The following is a 20,644-nucleotide window of genomic DNA, read 5'->3' on the forward strand; positions in this document are numbered from 1 at the left end:
GTATGTGTGTGCACCTGTATTAGTCACACTGTTGGAAAATAAATCTGTTCACAAAAAAGCTGGTACTCGCAAGTTTCATTATTTATTTTAGGACTTGGACTTTTTTTAGGTTTAGGTTCAGATTGGGGTAAGGTGTGTAGCCTTTACAGTTTACAATGTCCTCTTAAGTGTGAAAAATAAGTGAGTCTGTGTATATATATGTGTGTGTGTGTGTGTGTGTGTGCATGTGTGTGTCCGACACTGCTTAAGTGAGCAGTGCATCGCAGAAGGCCATCTACATTCCATTTGGCTTTGATGAGAAAATCAGAATCTCTACTCACTGAGCTGAGACATGAGATTACCTCTCTGCCCACACACACATGCACACACACACACACACACACACACACACACACACACCAATGAGAGCTGGCAAATTCAAGAAGAAACAGTCATAAAATGTGGAAGCTTATCCAAAAAGCTTACTTTCTGACATTGGAGGGGATTGTGAAATAAAAAGAGTTATTCTTGGATTAAATTTGGCAAACATCATGTCACTGAAGGTTTAAAGCAGGGCTAAAATGCAAATGTGAGTTTATGTCATCAGCGTGTTTCTCACTGCTGAACATGTACAGTATGAGAGAAAACACAAGACAGAGACCAAGAAGCAGCATTATGTGTTTGTGTGTGTCTCTAACCTCTATCTGTATGGGTAAATTGTGACAGACAGTGTCCAGCAGTGTCTGTGTTGGTTTGTCTCTACACATCAACACCAGCTCCAGGTCCATGTCGCCTTTGATCAGGAGGCCTTTGGCCACCAGGCCGATTCTCATCACTCCACACAGCCCTCCACCACTGCTGGGCTCCCTGTATTTAAAGAAAAATAAATGATAAGTAACATTTCTATCATGTTTTCTGTGATTTTTATCTGTCAGGACATACTGTACACATTTCAATTTACAACTAAACAAGTTACTACATTGCTTTATCCAAAAAAATCTATACTTTGTGGTGAACTAATTAAATACTGTAGAAATCTAAAGTCTAAAGTCTAATAAATTATTCTACAAGCAACAGTTGAAGTTGATTTTTTCAGTGTCAATCAAACATAGTTTCCAACTTCTTTTGGCAAGCATAGTACCAGTACAATATTTCATTATTAAGCAATATTTTATATAGTCTTTGGTAAGTAGCTGTGTGATTTAACTGAAAAAAGTCAGTTAAGGTGCCGGTTGGGATTGCAAAATAAGATTCGACAAGGCAATTCAAGCCCTAATGAGAATTAGTGAACCCTTTATAAAGAGATTTATGAAGATAGTCCAAAGTGGAAACTGTGCCCAGAGGTTGTCAAGTGGTTAAGTTCATTTCCTCTGGAGCTACACATGCGTTACTTGGTTACTTTTTGCTCTTCTTTATAAGATTTATAAGACTTAATTGTTAAGTTTAACACTTAACACACGCAAGAGGACATCACCTTCCATGTCATGTTTTATAGACTAAATAATAAATTATTTAATTGAAAAGACAAACTATCAAGAGATTAATTGTTAATATAAATAAGCATTAGTTGTATGTGCAGTATGTCACTTCAACCCCACCTGTAGCCGTCATTGGAGTCATCAGCTTCATCGCTGGGCTCATCTCCGGGGTCGTCCTCCTCTGTGCTGTCTGCTGGTTGGCTGTCGACCTGGGTGTGGACGTCGCCACTGCTTTTATCCAGCCAATCAGAGACGTGTTTGAGGGCGCACTCGACAGTGGACACCAGTGTCTGAACGGCTTCCAGGTCGTGAGAGGAGGGGTAGATGGTGGAGTGTTTTGCCATGACGTGGCGGTCATCGTTACTAAAGGAGCGGAAGGACCTCTGAAAGGTAAAGGAAAAAGAGAAATAAGAGTGTTATAAATCAATCGTAGTATTTTCTGCTTAAAACTGACTCTCATGGGGATGCACTCATACACAAACACGCTCTCCTACTCACCACTGAAGAGAGGGATTCAACAATAGGTTGAGCTTTAATCCATCAAACTGAGCACTGGTCTCCCTGTTGGGGACTAACTTCTCTCCATCACACACATAAAATTTTAACATGAAACACACACATTTGCACAAATGCTTGCAACACAACTGAACAGCTTGTGTTTTTTGTGCATGTGTGTGTTGCTTTCATGCATGTATCTCTTTTATGGGAGAGAAATCAATTCTTAACTCAGTGACAGCTAACATTTAATGGCACTGACCCTGTCACTCATGCATGCATGAGTATACACAGTGACCAGGAATTCATCTGACTACCATCCTCATATCCTCTCCACCTGTCTTAATTCAATAAGACATTCTGGCCTCGGGAATTCATATCAGCTCTTCAGTCTTTCTCATTTTCTTCTTTCTCTCTCTGGCAGGTATCAGGAGGAAAACCATGAAAGGAGGCGACCAGGTGGGAGACATCAGACAGAGGTAGCACAGAGGAGAGTAAACAACAGAAAAATAGAAGAGGAAGGCCACAGAAGAGCACAGCAAAGGAGGGCTACGGGAATAGTACGGAATCTTTAAAAAGGGAAAAAGCACAAAAAATAGTTGTGGGAGGGGAGGTTGAATTCAAACATGATTTCTTCCATTCGTCAAGAAATGAAGGAAAGGAGCAGGTGTAGCTCAAGCTTTTGTGATTCCCACCCTGCAATTAATACCACCCAGATGGGTCCCTGTGCTTATGAGCATTCATATGAAAAACCCTTATAAATTGTACATCAGCTGTGAACATCTTTTCATGCGTCATAGCATTTCAGTGGGTGGTTGTTTATGTGGCTGCATGTTAAATGGGAAAGCTTTTGTAATGGAAAATAAAGAAAAAAAATAATTATTCAAACATTTGATCATTAGGTATTAACTAATCTCATTTAAATGTAAAGCTAATACAGCAGGGAACTTCCTCTAAATGACGATGTAGGGAACAGATGATGATATAACCCTTTGCAAGTATAATTACATTGAGAGTGCATTATAATATATTATCATAGCTTTTGCTGCAATACACATAGCGTAAATTCTCTGGAGCAACTATATAATTAATGACAGAAATACCCTACAACAGATAATTAATATATTACAATGATTGTCATAATGTATTCATATTAATTTCGCACTGCTTTTAGAGCTAGCAGCAACACCACTTCTGTTAGACTCCTAGTTTTAATTTTCTTTCATCTAATTTTCTTTCACTATATGCATCACTTTTGTGTTATTTTGAAGTTGCTGATGCCTTGATCGCTGTAGTTGAGTTTTGATGCATCTGGCCTTTTATCCCTTTCTTCACTTTCTCTCTTTCACTTGCTTTCTCTTTGCTGTCTTCCTTCCTTCCTTTTTTTTCAGAAATATAAAGAGAAACAATTAAGATTACAAGTCGTGCTGTTGTTTACTGTTTATCATCAGTTGGTGACCTGAATCTGAAGGAAAAGGGTTCATTTTTATTCATTAGGGGTTATCACACTGTGCTGGGGAGCCTGAGGTGCATAACCCAGTTCAACATGAGGAGGCTGCTCTCAACAAGTTGCAAAGTAGACCTGCTTATCTCACCGACACACATTTCCCTTTATTCACTGTACACATACAGACATCTACTCAAAGAGAAACACACACTAAACATGCCCCCCACACACACACAAACACAAACACACAAACACACACACACAGCAGAGATGACCTTTTCGGAGTGGTATGGATAGTGTAGCTTGAGCGCTACTATCAATCCACTCGAAATCCAAGGGCCACCTGCACTCACACACGTGCACCCACGCACACACATATATACACGCACACTTCGTCCCATTTCTAATTGAACTGGTGACATTCTCTTTCACCAGAGTGAGAGAGATAAAGCCATTAACAGAATGGAGGACAAGCACTGCACAATAACTGCAGCTTCACAGCCTGTTAGCTCAAACATTTGGCAGGGTTAGACGCTGCATTCCCACTGGAGCTAAAAATTGTGATTCTCCAAGACTTTGGCAGGAAAAACTGGAGGGACACGAAGTGAATTTAGGTACCTTGAAAGAGTATTAAAAATCTATAAAATCTAGTTTATTCTTATGATCTCTGACACGTATGGCTTCATTTGACATTTTTAGGCAATAAATACCCTGGTGTACCTTGATACGCTTTTCTTCTTTAGTGTTATGAAGCATCTGTCAAAAATGTTAAGCCTTCTTTCTTTTCAGTCTGAGGTGACAGCTGCAGTATGCACCAGGACTGGAAAAAATGTCAATACAGTTTCCATTGAACTTTTAACGCAAGGCTCGAATGCAACAATTAGTTGACTGACAGAAAATGAATCAACAACAATTTTGATTAATAAAGAACTAAAATATGAGCATTTCCTGCTTTTGTCTGTTTAATGTAATTGGACTAGAACAAAATGAAAGCAATTTGATTATGTGACTATTTGAAAAAACAATAGTCAGATTAATCAATAATGAAAATAAGCGTTAAATCCCAGCACAATCCCTTAATCGAGCTATGAGCAATTGTCACTGTCTACACTATATATTTTAACCTCCTGATTAAAGAGGAAATGTCATAATTTGGCTTAATGATCCCCTCCAGACATGTTTTAAGCAATATAAAAAATATTTTGCTTTGAATAATAATTTGTCTTATATGGTTATTCCACAGAAAAAAAGTTCAATTACCTCATTTAGCTCCTTAAAATGACATCTCCTCCTTCTCCCTCATTAAAAATCCAGAATCTATGAATATTAAGTATTTGTTTAAGTATTTAATTGCTGGACACAAGATGTCTTCTACTTCATTGAGAGGTACATTCTGTAGTGTGTACGGTGTACAGTATGTGCACTTGAGGCTTCAAGTTTCCACTTCACGCTTGCGTATAATTTGCATCCTGGACAGGGATTGGCTTCCAAACTAGTTGTGATGTCACAAATCATGCTTGCAGGTATATTTATTTAAGGTGAGCACAGAGAAACTTTCCCTATTCGGCAGATGAATTTGACAACAACAGTCTAATGTCAAACTTTGCACAGTGAAGCTCAAACATCCATGTGAAGAAACAAGAAGAAGAAACTGTAGTGGAGGGGGACTTAAAGAAGAAAAAAAAACAACCAACAAAAAAAACAACGTATGTGTTATTGTGAGTGTGTGTACGATGCTGTATGTATCTTTATACTTGTGTTCCTTCTCAGAGCAGTGTTTAACACACCAACAGTCGCAAATTTTATGAGCCGTTGCTAATGGGAGCTTCTGCAGTCATAAACCACATTGTGAGGAGAATGTCTATGTGTCATGCGCGTGTGTTGGTATTACGCGACCATAGGGGAGTTGTTGCCCAGTCACTCTGATCACCATGTAAATCAGAGCAGTTAAGGAGGACTCGCTGACAGGAATCGACCCCGTAGGCCAGCGTGTGACCAGAAAATGTTGCAGACATTTAAGACAAGTGACATGATAAGTAAGCTACTTATGCCAGGATAGGAGAATAGAGAGAGGCTGGATGAATATATCATGGTTACTGTAAAAAAATCAAATGCTTTACCCTGCATTTTTCATAACCTTATTCAAATGAAATGAAAAAAATCAATACTTCTTGCTCCAAATTAATTAAAAGTAAAACATTTTATATTTTTATGCAGCATTCCCTACTTAGTCCAGGTTGACAGGTGGATTAAAACTGACACGTGTATTACTATTACCCATTTGATGCTGTAAGTGCTCTGTGTTGAAGTGCCTTAAGTCACTCTTGTGCCCTCTTCACATCCTGATTACTGTTATCTTCTAGCAAAATAGCAGCACAACGGTCTAGTATACCATCAATAAGAAACTCCCATACACACACAAAGACGTACACTCAATCTGTTAGAGACTAATATGGTCATCCTTGAGTTAAACCTGACTGCTACACAACCTGGAGGTTGGTTGCAGAAGATGTCCTCCTTTCCAAGAGGGCATGTGTGAGCGTAGGTATGAAAGAAAAATAAATCATAAATGATGGTTAAGTCACAAAGGATCTGTATCCAGATCCCTGTAACAATCCTCAGTGTCACTAACAGGATATAAGACTGTGTCCAGTTTCAAAAAATTGACCTGAAGCCAATCCTTAGAAGTGAGGGTTCAGTTCCAGTGTCTTGTAGGGCTGAATTTAATGCTGTTATGTCTCTAAATTTAATATATAACACTAAGATTCTCTTTTTAAAGACACCAACATTGCTACAACATAGTTTGCCAGGGCAAGAAACATGATCGATCAGAGAGGTTGTAAACAAGCCAACAGTTTAGCTGGATTACCGAAAGCAATTTCTTCAGAGGTGAACGTGAAAGTAAATACAGACAAAATGTCATGAATAATCTTCCAAATAAATCTTGCTAACCTGGGGGTTTGTTTGAAACCTGTATGATCGTCTGACTGCTCATGTTTTTTTGCCCCGACAGACTTTTTGGCTGGGTGCCTAGATATCAGCAATTAACTTAGGGAGTGCAATATTATTATTGAACGATGGCCAAATGTACCAAAATAATACAACATCAAAATTGGGCATAATTACTTTACAGGGAGACATAAATATTAACATCTACCTCCTACTAAGCTGTTTCTTCCTTTTCTTTTTTGAGTTCAATCCAGGTCAGACAGTATACTTAGCATAAATTTACCAGGAGACATACAAAATCTTCCGCAAGGGGAAAAAAACCACTGTTGCCTGACATTCATCAGAAAAAAACACATATGCACACATACAACTGTCCTGGCTGTCTAAAAGCCACCAGCACACACCATGTGCTGTGTGCGTGTATGTGTATATACCTTCATATGCCATTGTTGCATAGTGCTTTTAGACCACACACTCCCCAATTACACTCCATTTCATGCTCCAGTGAGGCCAACTGGCTGGCAGGTCTATGTTACATAACCACATTACACAGCATTTACAACTCGCTGTGTACTAAACTAATGTGCACATGCACACCATCACAAAAAAACACTGCACATGCACACTAAACATGAAAATTATCAATGACATATGCATGTAAAACCTATACAATCAGTTACACACAGTGTCTTGCACACACACACACATCCATTACTTCCATTACTTCCATCCATCACACCCCATTCTGTCCTTAATGCCCTGCAGGAAAACCATTTCAGTTCAAGGTGTTGTGGTTAGACACGCAGCCTATCAGCAGCGGCTACTTCACTTTAGAAGCAGCAGAATCAAATGTCTTTCCTCTCTGTTGCTGCCTGTCTCTTTCAGGCTCTTCCTGTCTCGTCCTGTCTCTCTGTAACCATCTACTATAAATTACACGACCCGACGCCAAGGACACATCTCACTGGAACAATATAAGCTGATTGGAGGGACACTCGATACGCGTGTCTTTGTTAAAATCTCTCTATTACCATTTATTTTTAGAGCAGTGTTTAAGAACATTGTACTGTGTGTGCATGTGTGTGCGTAGGCAGTGTGTCTGCTCTTACTTTTAATAAGTCATGTGCCTACAGTGCATGCTGACAGCACACATTCCTAGGTATTGTGAAAAAAGAACCAGAGATGAGAGAGAAGAGTGGGAAAAGCCTTTGAAAGTAAGCAAACAAGCGTGACCAAAGCTGAGAGATCGACAGAAGGAGATGCAGGGAGGTGAAGACAAACTGAATTTTAATATTTTCAGCCAGCTGCAGTAAAAACAAAGATCTATTTGTACTGAAGGTGACAACATAGGCCAAAACAACCTCATAGTAAAACCCAGAAAAACAAATCACCACCCATGCGTACCAGGGAAAACTGTTTCAGTGGGGGTGTTTGAGAAAATGTCACACCTCTTTAGCCCAACATAAAAGCGAGTAGAGTTGAAGGAGAAAAGAATGTTTCAAAAACTTCAAAAAGACATCAAAAATTGGTGAGGAGTGATGGGACAAGCAACGCTGAAAAAAAACAACAACTCAGTGCATTCTCTGTAACATCCAGCAGCCTCAGGGAGATTGCATTAAAAATTCATCCTGTGATTTATCTGCACTCTGCTTGGCAGGCCGGCCTGCCACACTCCGCTATCCGGTTTTATTGTGCTCTCTCTCTCTCACTGTCTTTCAAATTATCACATGCACACAGTCACACGCACATGGACAGGATAGCGGGGTGTGCAAAATCGCATTCTTGACTGCATGACACAGATCTTGCAGCAAAACAACAAAAGACAAGAAAGAAAATGACACAGGCTGTCCAAGTCAAGCTGGACTTCTCAGCTGTCCTGATAAACACAGGATAAAAATGTGATACATGGAAAACTACAAGATTATAATACCAGACAATATAGAGCAGCTCATCACCATCTGCAAATTCCCAGCCTGTCTTATTTCATTAAAGATCTGCTGTCATCAATCTAGCTTAAAAGCTGGCCTCCAAAACTACATTACCCAGCCTACTTTGCACTGACGGTTGAGATTTCATTTATCTGTGTCCTCTGCTTCCGGTAATGTGTCAGCGTAGTTTAAAAGGTTTATAGCGTGCCAATAAAATATTATGACTGCGCCGCTAAAAGCAGATGAGCTGACTTCGCACTGCTCTGGGCATACTATTACAGTATTGAGTAGGGGCATGTATACATGAAACAAATACTAGAATACACTAAAATAAACATAAAATTATAGATTATATGGAAGAACAGGAAAATGTTTTCCTGTTTCAACAAAAGGGTAATGCTTTATTTTACAGGTCCTTAAATTTTATACTAATTTCCTTGAAAATTTCTGTATAATTTGCAGGTATTTAACGGTTAATTTTTTAGAAAATTTTGGGAAAAATGCTGGGATTTGGTACGAATTATAAGAAAAAAATGGTTTAGTTGGTAAGTGCCCACTCAATATATTTGGATTGATATGTAGCTGTTATTAAATTATTAATAAATTAGATTCTTAACAATTTACAATACTTAATTTTCAGTGTATAGTTTTCTGTGTCAGACTACATATCAGCATATTAGATTCCCATTTGAACACATTTCCCATATACTACCAAATTACATAACCCTTTCAAAGAAATGTCCTAAGAATGAACAGTTACACAGCAGCTACATCAAGAAAAATTATTAAAAGAAAATTTCCTGGAAATTAGTAAGGAAGTACAGGATCTGTAAATTGTTTTTAACAAACAACCCAATATGCTAACATATCGTTTGACACACAAGACTACATACTGAAAACTAAGTATTTTTTGTCAGTTAAAGAAGTATTAAGAATTTACTAAGAATTTTCACAAATTTACAACTTTGTAACAATCCAAATATATTGAGTGGGCACCTACCAACTAAACACTTTTTAAAAAATTTCTAATTCCTAAAAATGAACTCTTAAAAAACTGCAAATTACCAGAAAATTTCTGGGAAATTAGCATAAAATTAAAGGACCTGTAAAATGAAGCTTTACTAACAAAAGCTCTTAAAACCTGAGAGTTTTTTTTAGTCAACTCACTTATGTCTCTTAATAATTGTACAACAAAGACAGTGAAAAGATGAGAGTGTTTCACATTCAACACAGTCTAAGAAGTGGAGCTGAAACCACAAAATTGTTAAAACTTTCCACTTGATAAGTCCTACAGTGCCTCCTCCAGAAACTGAGGGGTGAACTAATGATGACATGCACAAGGACTAAGCTATACAACAAGCTAGACGGATACAACATAATCAACCACCAGTGTGGGTATGTGTGTGCGTAAAAAAAAGAGGGAATGAAGACGCCGACAAATACTGCGGGCATGTGTATTCATTAAGTTCAGAAAGCTCAGAGGAAAGTCGATAAAGAAGCTGTTTGGTGTATTGTGCGGTTTACGTGGTGACACCCTTGCCAAGGTCACCCGCAGTATTTGCTGCATCACCATAACTCAAGACTAATCACAGTACTGTGTTTGCAAGCTGCAGACACACGCACACACAGGGGCATGCACTAGTCTCATTACCCTTGGTTATTTATGAGCTCCAACCATGTGCCCTCTTCTGCAATGTCCAACCTCAGCACCTTCAGTAACATCTCTTTCAATTCCTCTCAAACATTCAGTCTCCTCTTCCCCTCCCCCTTTTCTGTCTCCTCTCCTTCATCCATCTACTACTAACCACTCTTCCATTCTTATCCTTTTTTTTTTTTTACTCATTTCCCTCCTTCCTCCTCTTGTTCTAGTTTTTAATAATTCATCTTCTTCTCTGCTCCCCCCTTGGGGAAAAGCTCCCACTGTCACAGGCCAAGACCATTAATCAATCCCTCGTTTCTTTTTCTCTCTTTGCTCTCAACCTTCCCTCTCTCCTCCATTTCCCCGCTCTAAACTTCTCTTTTTGGTTTCCATATACTTTCCGCTTTTCATTTCTCATGTTTCTGCCCATCATTTGTGTTTTTTATGGTCTTATCTGCGCCCGCTTCTCAGTCTCTCCTTCCACTGCTCTCTTTGATCTTTTCAGTCGTTCTCTCCTCCTCCTAAACAACGCAGTAGTTCTTTTTACCCCATCATCTTCCAACTGTGACACGCCTCTTGTGCTGTTATGTAAGGAGCAAACCTCATTTCTACACTCATTTAGCATTAGTGATTGTGCAACTGTAGACCAATGAAAATGAATCACTTATCCTTATTTAATATCAACAAATAAATACAGGCTGGATGTAACACATTCATTCCATTACTAGTTATCCAACTATGGGTAGAAAACCTCATGAGCAGCCAAAAGTAATCAAATTGATTGTCCATTTTTTCTCTATTTTTCACCACTCTCCTATTTTTCACCATCACCCTCTGTGTTAGTCTTCTGTTTCCTTTCATTGTTCTTTATCTTCTTAAGCTCCTCTGCCTCTTTCATTCTTCTGTCTTTTCCTTTCCTTCTTTCCCCAGTGGTAATTTATATTGCCCGTGGATCTCATCTCCCATCTACTTTCTAAAACACAAGTCTATACACTCCTGTCTGCAACAGATATTTCTATCTCCAATGTTTGACACATGCACACACACTCTGCTGCCATTTCTAGATATAGTTATCAGATTGAACTCTTATACCCTCCAGTCTGGAAGCTGTTTCCTTGCTCTGCTGTGGATAATCCATTGGCATCCACCTGCATGACCACACACAAGCGCACACACACACACACACACACACACACACACACACACACACACACACAGCAGAAAGTACAGCACAGAGTGTATATTACCATGCCTGCAGGAGGAGTGGTTGCACTTTTCCTTCCTTCTGACGCCCGCCTCTGGATTTGCTGGGCGTGCGGTGTGGTGCAGAAGCAAGGTTACCAGTCAGGATGTTGCTGTCACACCTTTTCCGCTCCTCATGTGCTCTTCTGTCACTCTGGCCACCGCTCTAAGAGAGGTTGTACTTCTAAGAGATTGAGAAACGAAAGGAGACACAGAGAAGAAGAGATTAGTGTCTCAACAACGAGAGGGGGAGGTGTCAAGGGAGATACGCAATGTTTCTTCTTCTCTACTAAATAAAAAACACAAAAAGGGAAGAAATCTTTTTTTTTTTTTTAAAGATAACTAAATGATTAATATAACATACAAAACAACTCCCAACACACACTCGACCTTTATCTGTTTAACCTTGCGGAACCCAATTCCATCCATTCCTTCATCTGCCCTTGTAACACTCAACTCACACGCACAAATGCGGTTTTCCCAGCAAGGGTGCAGTCCCCGTCCTTGACTAAAAGATCTGACAGAATGGCTGATCAACCCATGTGGAGATAGACATGTGGAGACACACACACACACACACACACACACATACACACATAGGCCTTCATTCATTTTTCATGAGCTGGCAGGGATCTGAGTGAGGGGGATGTAATACAAACATGTACTTGTTTTCATACACTGGGTTACACACTTAAGCCTAACGCACCCTCCTCTACTCTCACACACAGACACACATACATTTACATGCAAACTAATTGGCAGACTACATGTTAACTGCATTTAATTTCTTTAAAAGAGAACGCTACCACAAGAAGTCTCAAAGTGAATCCATATCTATAGAATCTCAAACGCACAGTGACATTTCCAACCACTTTGCAGAAGAAATAATGATGAAATTGTGTGAAAAAAATTGCTATGGGGTTTCTGCGTTACTCTAAAATACAGTGTTTTACTGTACAGCACTTCCAAATCACCCCATCATGATCACTCAAGAGGGAGACAGACAGGAAACAAATAGAAAGAAAGAGGACTGACAAACCTCAGAGGTGGACTTTAAAATGACAGTGTTTAGTGACTAGTGAGCACTGGACCGTTGTGCTGCAGAGTGCTCCTTCCACCACAATATGAGACAGTAATGGTTCTAACCTTATCTTTTCCTGGCTTTTATTCCTCTCAGTGAACAAAAACAGAGGTAACAGTCAAGTAATACTGTAAAAAGATGTAGAGGCTACTGACACTGTACAAACCTTACTGAATAATTCAATACCTAACCAATACTTAACCAATTAACCTTATATCTTATAATAAGCTCATGATTTTACAAAAAAACAGCAATCAGGAAACAGGAATCCATTGTGGCTTTTACCTTTGGCTCATCTTGGGGCTCTGTACAGTAAATCAAACATGTGGTGTTGCTATGAAAACACAGGCCAGTTTTATCAGTGCAGAGTATGTTGAGGTGAACAGATACACAACGTTCCTGTTCACAACATGAAATGTCAACAGTATCGCCACTGACAGTACACAGACACATCTGGTCACACTCAAACCACAGCAATGACATTTATAGAGCTGAGCATGTTTGTGTGTGCGTGCGCACAAGAGTGTATGAGTTGATTTCTGAAAAGGTCTGCCTCAGGAGTTGTCTGTTCAAGCAGGTGTGGGAAAATGAAGAAATGTTACTTTCATTTACAAGAACTGTGACAAAATATATTAATTCACAAGCATTTTTCCATGATGAATGTAAGATGATGACATGACAAAAAGAAAACAAAACAAACAGAAATTTAAAAAACTGACTAAATGTCTTCATATTATTGTTGAAAAAAATCAAGATAAAATGTGATTTGAAAAAAACTAAAATACATGATGACGAGAATGGGTCATGGTAGAAAAAAACATTTCATATTTTTGTATTTGTGTATTAAAATATGACTTCAGCAAGGCAGAACTGTCAAATGTTTTTAATGATTAGATTTGACTAAAATCATGAATGATAAAGTAAATCTGACTTTTGATCTTAGACCTAAAAAACAATACATCTAAAAATAGCTGCAAAAAATTATGCTATATGGCCAAATTATAATTGTTTGATTTCATTGTAATTTGCAAACCTCATAATATCTGAGAAATTAGATTAAGCAGACACTGCACTCACACAGGAAACAATACAGACATTAATGGGGCACACATGAATCTATTAAGGTCCATCACAGACACCAGACTGTACCTCTCTGCTGTTACTTCTTGCCTTCCCACACAGAACGATCACTGGCAAATTTCTTTTTTATATACTCTATGTGATAAATAACATTGTCTGTAATGTGTAGAGTATCTCCTCACCTTGACACTACATCCAGGGTTCTATCTGGATGCTGTCAGGGGACAGAGAAGATAAACACATATGTGATTGTTAGTCTCTCCTGGAGTAGACCTGCTGGTGGATTAAACTGTGATGATGCTACAGCCTCTCAGTGAAAGCTCAGTGGGATCCAGGGAGAGCGAGAATAAGAGAGGGAGAGGAAAGAGGGGGGAGATGCGGTGAGTAGTTTGAGAAAAGAGAGAAAAAAAAAAAGGAGAGAATTGGAAATGAGCATGAACGAGAGCAAGTAGGACAAGGGTAGCGGGCAAAAGAGGCAAAGGGCGAAACTATAAGAAGAATACAAAGTGGTGCAAGGGGGCAGAGGGGAATCGGATAAACAACAACACGAGATATTGAGCTGGCCCCTCAGGCAAACAAACTCCACCAGAGGCTGCTCCTCATTTTCTCTCAAGCTCTCCCTCTCTAAGCCCCTAGCCGCTGGCCTGCAACACTGACAATTACCTCCTCTACACACCTGGCAGCGACAGCGTCTGTGTCGGTGCACTTTTGTTTTGCCAGTTACATTATAGCCAACGCTCCTTGCTGGAGGGGGGTAAGCTCTCTTCCAACATGGCTTGGCCACTTAGGATTGTATGCACATGATTAGAGTGCATGGGCGCAGACACAAACATCCTGCCAAGAAGCATAATACCAATGTGCCAGCCCCCATTCGATTCTCATTATCAGAGCTATTCAATGATAAACAACAACACCCATTCTCCCCCTTTGTTCCTCTCACACGGCACTCTTCTTTTTCATCTTCAATTTAAGTCAAATGTACAAAATACAGCCATTTATGATTTCAAAAAAATATAATAAGACAAAACAGAGTGAGTGTGTTGTTTGAATCAAAGTTTAAATGAAGCCCTGAATCTTGAAAACAACAATATGTGGCCTACAGTATGCCCACCTTCACTGTCTCCCACTCAGACTGAGGGCGTCTAAGAGGACCTTGTTTTCACATGCGTGGCTGTGTGTTGACTGTTCATACTGTATCTGCCTGTTTATTCCTAAATCCTCCAGATGCTTTTTCTTCTGTGGGCTCATCCCGACCAATTATTACATTTCTCCCTGCATCCACCCGCCATCGCCTTTTTGTACGCCTCCCACCAGTATCCAGTATCTATTCTCCGTTTTTCTTCTCTCTTATTCGCACCATCCTGGTGGGTCATTAATGTGTGATTGTGTGTTTTTCTCCAGAGAAGGAGAGGAGAAATAGGGAAAAACTGGCAGGAGCCCTTCCTCATTAACGCTGGTGGTAGCTCATGGACATTAGCATGTGCACACACACATGCACAGATTTGCACATGGCACACACGCAGGCATGCGCACAGGCACTGTCGTCTTCACCTCAATTCGGTTCCATAGTTATTGAATATATTTCTGCTGGAAGTTTATGCATAAGGGAAAACACACACACCTGTGCTGTGTCCTCCCAGCACCAAGAGTTGGTGATTACATCCTGTTTTCCCTACAGAGATGAAAGGAATCAGGCAGAGGATAATAAACAAGGGATGGGAACTGATTGAAAGATGAAGGAGAGATACCAGAGCTGGAGAATTTGCTGAGATGGCTCTGAGCAGCAATTTACACCTTTCTCATCTGATAACCATCAAATAAGATGAGCAGTGGAAGAGACAGAGCGAAGGGAGACAGAGGATTGACAAAAACCAGAGAGAGAGTGCTAATTAGTGTTGACGGAGCTGCTTTTCACAATGTATTCCCTTTTAGAATTTTGATTATCTGATTATCAGACTTTTTGGATATTTCTGCTTTTGAACTCCATGAAATGTTGTTGAGTGTAATGTTAAATGACTGTGGCGTGGTTAGAGGTGAAATATTTCATCCAGCAGCCACAGTGCCAGCAAGATTCCAAAATTAAAGACACCCTATTACTATTTAACCAGTGAAAGGACCTTTGATTGATGGCTGGTTACATGCAAGAATCGCTGGAGGAGAAACCCAACTTTACAGCCACAACCAAAATCTACTGGCACTTTATAAAATTATGAATTATAAAACACAAAATGAGTATCTTTTAATTTTAGGGAGTTTTAGAGAACTCAAAAACTAATGATCTACTATAAAAACCATCTTTAGTCTTATTATAACAGAGAAAGCCTTGGGCCGTGCTTCGGGAAAAAACCTTCTGCCACAGCTTTGGAATAAGATACTTTCTCTAGACACAACACTAATTTACTTTATACAAGCTTTCATCAATCTACATATTTTACATCTACCTTAAATAGCCATGGCTGTAATACATTTAAGGACATATAACGTACTCACAGATCTGTGCATTAGTTCCAGCTCTTGCCCTGCTGTCATGTCGTACTCCTTCATTCTCTAAACCGACAACTGTAGAGGCATCTCCGTGCACTCAAGTGAAGCAGACCTACAATGAATCTAATCGTTGCAAAGGAATGAACAGGTGTAAATACGGGTGATATTTCTGGCAGCTGAATCTCGTGTGTTATTCTGAAGTTATTTTAGAGCAGGACTGTTGATTTTTCTCTCACCTGGCTATTCCAAGTTAAATTATTTTTGGCCTCATGAATGCTTTGCTTACCGATGCTATTTCTGCCCCATCATGTTTAAACATTCCTTATACACCTGGAAGGCTGTTTGAGTGTGTAAGTAGTCTGTATGTTATATCAGTACAGATTTGTGTGTGTGTGTGTGTGTGTATGTGTGTGTGTGTGTGTGTGTGTGTGTGTGTGTGTGAATGTTTGTGTGGAAGGCTCCTGGGTTATTGGTGCCATAATGTTTGCATCTGGGAAAACATCTGCAAAAGTGTGCAGTAATGAGTTGGACAAACATGCACACAGACAATGAAACTCTTAGGACCAGGTGGTGCACAATAAACAGAATGGATGCGGAATCACGCTCTCATTCACCTCTCTCTAACCACCTCTGTTGTGAAGAAGCGTGCAATTGTGTAAACAGGTGCTAGCTGACTGAGTTGTCTGTTTGCCTGGCTATTTCTTTACCAGAGGAGATAGAGAGAGAGACAGAGACTGATGGGGAGACAAGCAGTCCGAAACATACAGTGTTGGGAATAGACAGTGTTACAGGAAGAGAGAGGCACAAGCCAGGGACAGATATAGAGGGAAAAAGATATAAAAGTTAATTTTTTTTACTGCCGAGGAAATAGCAGAGAGAAGCTCAATGTTCAAAGGGGATATTAAAGAAGAATGCAGCCTCTGTTCCTCTTGATAATGTGAAAATGAATGTCTGAATTTCGATGAAAATCAAGATTCGCTGCAAATTCTCATGTCCCCGTTTCCCTAGCAAACTTCCCTCTTTGCTATTCATGTTCCATCTCTCCTCCAAACTAACATCATCTCATTTCCTCATCTGTCTTCTATTTCCATGTCTCTCTCTTTCCTTTGATCCTTTTTTTTTTTTGCAGCCAAGAGAACAATTTTAATACCTCTGTGTCCGGCATAATAGACTGATTAAACTGTAAACATGGCTAATTAAAACAGAAGTAGTAATAATGTGTGTGATGTGATTGTAATTTGGGCTGAATAAAGTACAGTTGAAGATCTTTTATTGCCGCAAGTGTAACAGTGGGAAGAGAATTGTTGTTGTTGTTGTTGTTGCTGTAGGGCTTTTGTGGCAATTTATATTTTATACTTCTTTATGTTGTGAAGGCTTTTCCTTCCCATAATGAACTTATTTCCTTTCTTGAAATAAACAGTATTTCCCTTCTCAGATGCTATATTTCTTTCCGGATAAGAAAGAGGTTAACACGCTGTTGTGTTTTGCTTATATACCTTTCTAAAATCAAGGTAAGTATTTACTCTACATACAAGAAGACTGATGCAGACAAGATGAAAGTAAAAGATATAATAAGATAATAAAAGTAATTTGATTGGGTACTTAAGTCTACCAAAACTCTCGAGTTAGGAAAAAATGAGAGAAAAACAGAAGAACAGAGACACTGAGGGAAGCATTTTGGGTATATGCACTGTCCTCCTTATTGTTTCAGGGCCTGGAGGCAAAGGCTGGACACTCTGACCCTCCTATTCTTGTGCCATTTGTTGACCATGTGGACACCATTGATCCAGATTTAAAAAAAGGTCGAACGGCACCCCTGTGGAGGCTGCGGTCAGCATGGATGGCCTGCAGCAAAATGAAGAACCTGTAGTTCAATGAGAGTGGAGAGACATGCCCTGGTAAGCCACTTGCTGACTGGATGTATGGTTGTTGTTTTTTTTCTGTAGCTCACTGTGAGGCCTTACTGGCTCACATGACGGAGGAGACCATGTCCCTGATTGCCTGCCCCCGAGATGCAAAAATTACACTTATTAAAATATGGGAGGAATAGGCCCCTACCTGACACACCTCCTAAATATTAGAGGGGCTAGATTTCAAATTGATACTCCTGGCCACAAGTGCAAAGTGTACGTACTGAATCCACACCTGTGAGGAAAGAGGTGAGTAGAATCAGGACATGCAAGACTTTAAAAACTGGTTTAGCCTTTTTATAGAACTACATTGATTAGACCCTGTTGTGCCTGTTAGATTAGATGTGAGGAACCACTCCTTAGTTGAAGCTACCAGTAATACCCATGAACAAACAGACTGCTAACTTATCAGTAGATTGCAAGCATAGGAAAGACAGATGATAGTAGGCTAATGAGAGGCCCCTTTGGCAGTAAGAGAAGAGAAAGGAGCTAGTTCATAACCATCTTAAAGATCAGACTGGACTTAAATAATAACTTGACTGGACTTAAATAGTAACTTAATAACAGGCTTCTTTTATACAAATACACCACATGCAGGAAGCAGCAGCCACGCAGTAGTAAATATCAGTGTGCATGCATTTGAGCTCCTTTGTTTTATTTGCTGTGGTAGAGACATGATCAGCAGGAAGCGGCATAGTGTAGATATTATCTGCATTATGTCTCATTAATGCAGCCGGCTCGACGCATGCTGGAGGGACATTAGAACAAAGGACACCAGGTGAATGATGTCAGATGTGTATTGCATGTGCGTCACGGTTGGGGAAAGTGGGTATGTTGTTGCCTTTCCTCATTTCCTGTCACTTCTTAGCTCTATCTTTCTCTCAAAGCCAAAAGAGGTCTATGTGCACACTGTATGTAATTTGCACTCATCTCTAGCTATTTTTGTCACCCCCTATTTTTCGCAAATTTGTTCCTCCCTGACAGATTTGTGTATTTTTTTTATATTTTGTTTTCTATTCCTCTACAACACTGCTAATATTGAGTGCTTGGCATGGAGAATAATTAACAGGTGTGACAACAGGCAGGACAATTGCAAATTACAACCTGAAAAGACTGTGAGGAATTGGCCCGTTAAAACCTTACAGATTAATTTAAAACTGCAGCTCTCCATTCCGGTCCTCGGAACAAGGGGTCCTGCTGGTTTTCATTCCAGCCATTTAATCAGGCACTGTTTTACACCTGGGAGTCAAGGTGAATGCAATTTAGACTTTAGTAGGATAGAAAACCAAAAATACTACTGGACTCGGAATGAAATCTTTATGTGAGGACTATTGTTCTTCTAGTTGCAGTATTGTTGAGTTTTAATATATTCTGCCGTCATTTTTTCTTTTTCTTGAAGTGAAAGTTCAATAAGATATCAATATATAATTTTATATCAATATCCACTGTTGTTTGTAAGTTTTACTTAGAATGATATGCACAAAATATTTCCATAAATATTCTCGTGTATGGAAATATTATACCAACTATAATTTTAATATGTTATGTTACATTATAGTTGGTATAACATTCAATACTAGACTTTTTAAACATTCATTGATATATGTTTCATTTATTGATATCTTCAGAGACAAATGGGGAACGAGACATGTTTTAGGGCCACATAACATACAAGACTGTCAAATATAGATAGATACATCTTTCTAAAGAATAAGTGAACAAAAAGACACCTCAGTATCACAATGGACACACTGACTCCAGTGAACACACACGCACAAAAGCAATTATTTCTCCCACACGCTCTTTTCCCCACTGAAATCAACTTATGCACCTGATCTGTTCTAATTTATCTTAGCTCTCTTACTAACTACTTACTCTCATATTTTACTGGTGTTTTATTAATTCCTTGTTCAGGCTCTCTGCACTTTTCGTGTATCACATTTGATTTTGTCTATCACATTCAATTTTGTCTGTCATCCCCATTAGTTTATCATTTGTGAGAAGATTCTGTCATAAGCCCTTTAGGAATTTTAAAAGAAGTATTTTAGTAATCACACAGACACTTCTCCAATAACTGTCATTAAAAACCATTCTGGTAACCAAATTATATTTGTGTTTTTTTTTTCCTGCTCTGCTCTGTCAGTCCTCAGTTTATCGTCCACATTGCCATGATATCAATAGGATAATGTCAAAGAGTTTTTTCTACATTAATGTTTACTTTATAAAAGATACCACAAATGGTGTGATGACTAAACACTACAGGTCCACTCATGCTGCAATAACAGGGTTCCACAGTCAATGGAAATTACCTTTAATTACGTCTTTTCTTCTTTTCAGATCCTGCAATCAAGGAGTGAGTCAGTAACGCCCACAATAAGGAAAACTACCAAACACACCGTTTATATATTCACTGTATAGTATGCAGCCTGATGTCTTGGAAACAAGATTAGAAAAATGAAGATAAATTACCCTGCATTGGTTTATTGATTACAATTGGTATTCTAATTTATATTATCAGCATGACAAGATTGGATCAAGTTTTGTTAACCCTGATCATTTTTCTCTATATTCACTCCTAGTTTTGAGGAATGATACTCTGGTAACCTGTATATGTTTTTAACTAGCACACTGTAGTTCTGTCTTGACTGGGTCCAGGTGCAGGCCAGGGGGAGGTCAGAGAACAGAGTATTGATGAGATGGCAGAAAGCAGAGAAAACGCTGATGTTGCTTCTGCGAGAGAAATAGATAACATTGACAGGAGAGTGTAACTCCCCTCGGTCGATTATTAAAATGGAGAAAGCTGTATGTGTGCGCAGTTCCTGCTGACGGTGGGTCAGGGTGGAGAGACTTGGGGTCACAGACTAACAAGGATAGATGAATGTATTTGTGACTGAGTGCATGTGCATCTATCTATCTATCTATCTATCTGTCTATC

General features: G+C 39.2%; 1 protein-coding gene across 8 annotated transcripts in view; it reads right to left on the reverse strand.

The window, feature by feature from the left end:
• Positions 1-20,644, reverse strand: part of strbp (spermatid perinuclear RNA binding protein) — an 84,576-nt gene that overhangs the window by 26,214 nt on the left and 37,718 nt on the right. For 6 of the 8 annotated variants that reach the window (XM_067573719.1, XM_067573721.1, XM_067573718.1 and 3 more), the window contains 3 exons: positions 11,160-11,338; positions 1,578-1,840; positions 678-846 (listed from right to left, as the gene is read on the reverse strand). In XM_067573719.1, coding sequence (XP_067429820.1) covers positions 678-846; positions 1,578-1,840; positions 11,160-11,162 — 435 coding nt within the window. In that variant the 5' untranslated portion in view covers positions 11,163-11,338. Of the gene's footprint in view, positions 1-677; positions 847-1,577; positions 1,841-11,159; positions 11,339-13,497; positions 13,530-14,936; positions 14,988-20,644 lie in introns of those variants that run through there. The other 2 variants (XM_067573722.1, XM_067573723.1) reach the window with 2 other exon arrangements.

This window comes from Thunnus thynnus, chromosome 19 (genome assembly GCF_963924715.1).
Source record: "Thunnus thynnus chromosome 19, fThuThy2.1, whole genome shotgun sequence".
Lineage (NCBI taxonomy): Eukaryota > Metazoa > Chordata > Actinopteri > Scombriformes > Scombridae > Thunnus > Thunnus thynnus.